The sequence below is a fragment of the Ruditapes philippinarum genome, unplaced genomic scaffold (genome assembly GCF_026571515.1).
Source record: "Ruditapes philippinarum isolate M1 unplaced genomic scaffold, ASM2657151v2 ctg299_1_1_1_1, whole genome shotgun sequence".
Taxonomy (NCBI): domain Eukaryota; kingdom Metazoa; phylum Mollusca; class Bivalvia; order Venerida; family Veneridae; genus Ruditapes; species Ruditapes philippinarum.
In genome coordinates, this window is record NW_026858411.1 from 188,797 (window position 1) to 190,974 (window position 2,178).

At 31.5% G+C, this 2,178-nt stretch overlaps 1 protein-coding gene across 1 annotated transcript; it reads right to left on the reverse strand.

The window, feature by feature from the left end:
- LOC132753116 (sarcoplasmic calcium-binding protein-like) lies at positions 1-2,178 on the reverse strand. The gene is made up of 3 exons (XM_060743541.1): positions 2,062-2,178; positions 1,478-1,586; positions 1-659 (listed from the first exon to the last, which is right to left on the reverse strand). The coding sequence occupies exons 2-3, from the start codon at positions 1,576-1,578 to the stop codon at positions 218-220; spliced, it is 543 nt and encodes a 180-aa protein (XP_060599524.1). The 5' UTR covers positions 1,579-1,586; positions 2,062-2,178; the 3' UTR covers positions 1-217.

Below are 2,178 nucleotides of genomic sequence, written 5' to 3' on the forward strand. Positions count from 1 at the left end.
TTCAGATTCATATGTTTATTTAGCTTGACTGTCTCTTCCTGTATAGACACTTGTATCTTATATAAATTGCTGATATATGTTAAAGTATGATCAACCATCAACATAAGTTTCAAATATGGAAAACAATTACAATTGTACCATTCATTTACATGACATCATTATGGCAGTCCGTTAAATTCAATTACATGATATAATGAAGGCAATTTATTCTGGTCATCTACACTCCAGCTTCGAAAGCTTCTTTGACAACATCCTTAAGTGAGGAGTCCTCACATGTTGTAAACTGAACCCAAGAGTCGCATATTTTCTGAACGGGCACCTTGCCATCAACGGGATTATAAGAATAAAAGAAGTCAGAATCAAGTTTTAAATTTTCATGAGCAGATGACCTGAAGGCAATGACGAATTCGTTTTGCGTCATAGAGCCTTCGTGACTTATGTTAAGAATGTCAAATATGGTCTTCATGCAGACGGTCATTCGTTGTTTAAATGCCTCTTTACCAGCCTGGAGTTCTCGATTGAGATTATCAACGAAATCCTGTTCGGATAGTGGACCGGGTTTGTGGTGGAATATGTATTCGTCCCACCACTCTGCCAACTGTTTCAGAATAACTTTTCGCGGCTCTGCCTCAATGTGATGCAAGTGGACGAATGTCGAACTAAAATAAAGATTTAAACGCACTACAGTATTAGGGCAGTACCTTCAGATGCTTGCAGAAATCATGAAACAAAGTAAAAAGAAAGAACTTTAAACGGATACATCTTAGCAGACCAGGCCATTTCTGATTGCCAGATCTCAATAAACCAATATTATGCAAAACAACGGAATATTAATTTAAAAGCAAAATAAAAATTTGTTAGTCTTTGAGGATTTTCTTTTGGTACTGTATACAAATCAATTCTGAAATGTCAGTCTTGATAATAATAATAATAATAATAATAATAATAATAATAATAATAATAATAATAATGATGATATTTATAATAATGATAATAATAAATACCTAAAGGCATATTTCTAATTTTTCCAAAGAGACATGTAAAATTGGTGTTGATTAATTTATTTGGAAACATTGTTTTGCAACATTATATTTCATGAGATTTTACATTTTCTGTCACTGCATTAATTTCTTCCAGAATTCTTTAAATAAAACATAAATGGTGGAGGAAGACCTCAGGTGCCCCTCCGTGCATTTCTTCAGGCACAAACGGGCACCTGAAAAAACCACCGACGTTCCGTAACATAGCTGGATAGCTTTCTCGCATGAAAGAATTCAAAGTCCCTTTCGGGATTCGAACACACAGCGGTGAGGGATAAGTGATTTAAATTCAATGTCTTTAAGCACTCGGCCACGGACGCCCCATTTACGATATAATAAACAACAAAGTATAATTTCGTCAATACACATGAACTGTTCACCACTATTATATTAAAATGAATAAAATAGAAACAAAAGAAACTGTTAAAATAACTTACTCTGCAGCATCCATGTCAGCCTTTGCTATTTTTCCGTCATGCTTTACGTCCAGACACTTAAACCACATCTTCCATTTTGATACTAAATAATCACTAGGCATCTTGATCTCTTAAATATTAAAACAATTTAAAAATATTTTAATGATAAATTAGATGATTTTCTTGAGAAAAATAATAAAGAGATTGCAAATAACATAAATTTAAACGTGAAAAATCCAACTTTATTATAATTCATTCTTTTAAAAGTCAACTTATTTTATGATAATTTTGACAATCATTATCAGTTATCTGTAAATTTTGTTCCCTGAGGCAAAGTTGAGTAATTAATTATTCATAAGCTAGCTAAAGATAAGAATAAATCCAGCAACATTTAAATCAAACATAAAAAGTATCTTTAAAGTGTTTCGCTAATCATCCCGATGTTTTCGAAAGCATATATATCAACATAAAATGATAAGCATTAAAACAATTTTAATTGTTAAATTGATCAATAATAAGACAATTTTAATTAATTAACATTAAGACAACTTTAACTGATACTTAGTAATTAGCATTAAAAAGAAGAAGAAAAATATTTCAATTACCAATGTTGCTTCAGCGACTTTTCTTTTCTGTTTAAACCTGCAAGAATATTTTAGCGGAAAATGTTTCAAGTTATATAGAAATTTTAAGCTGGTCTACGTGCAAAACCGTGAAGTGCA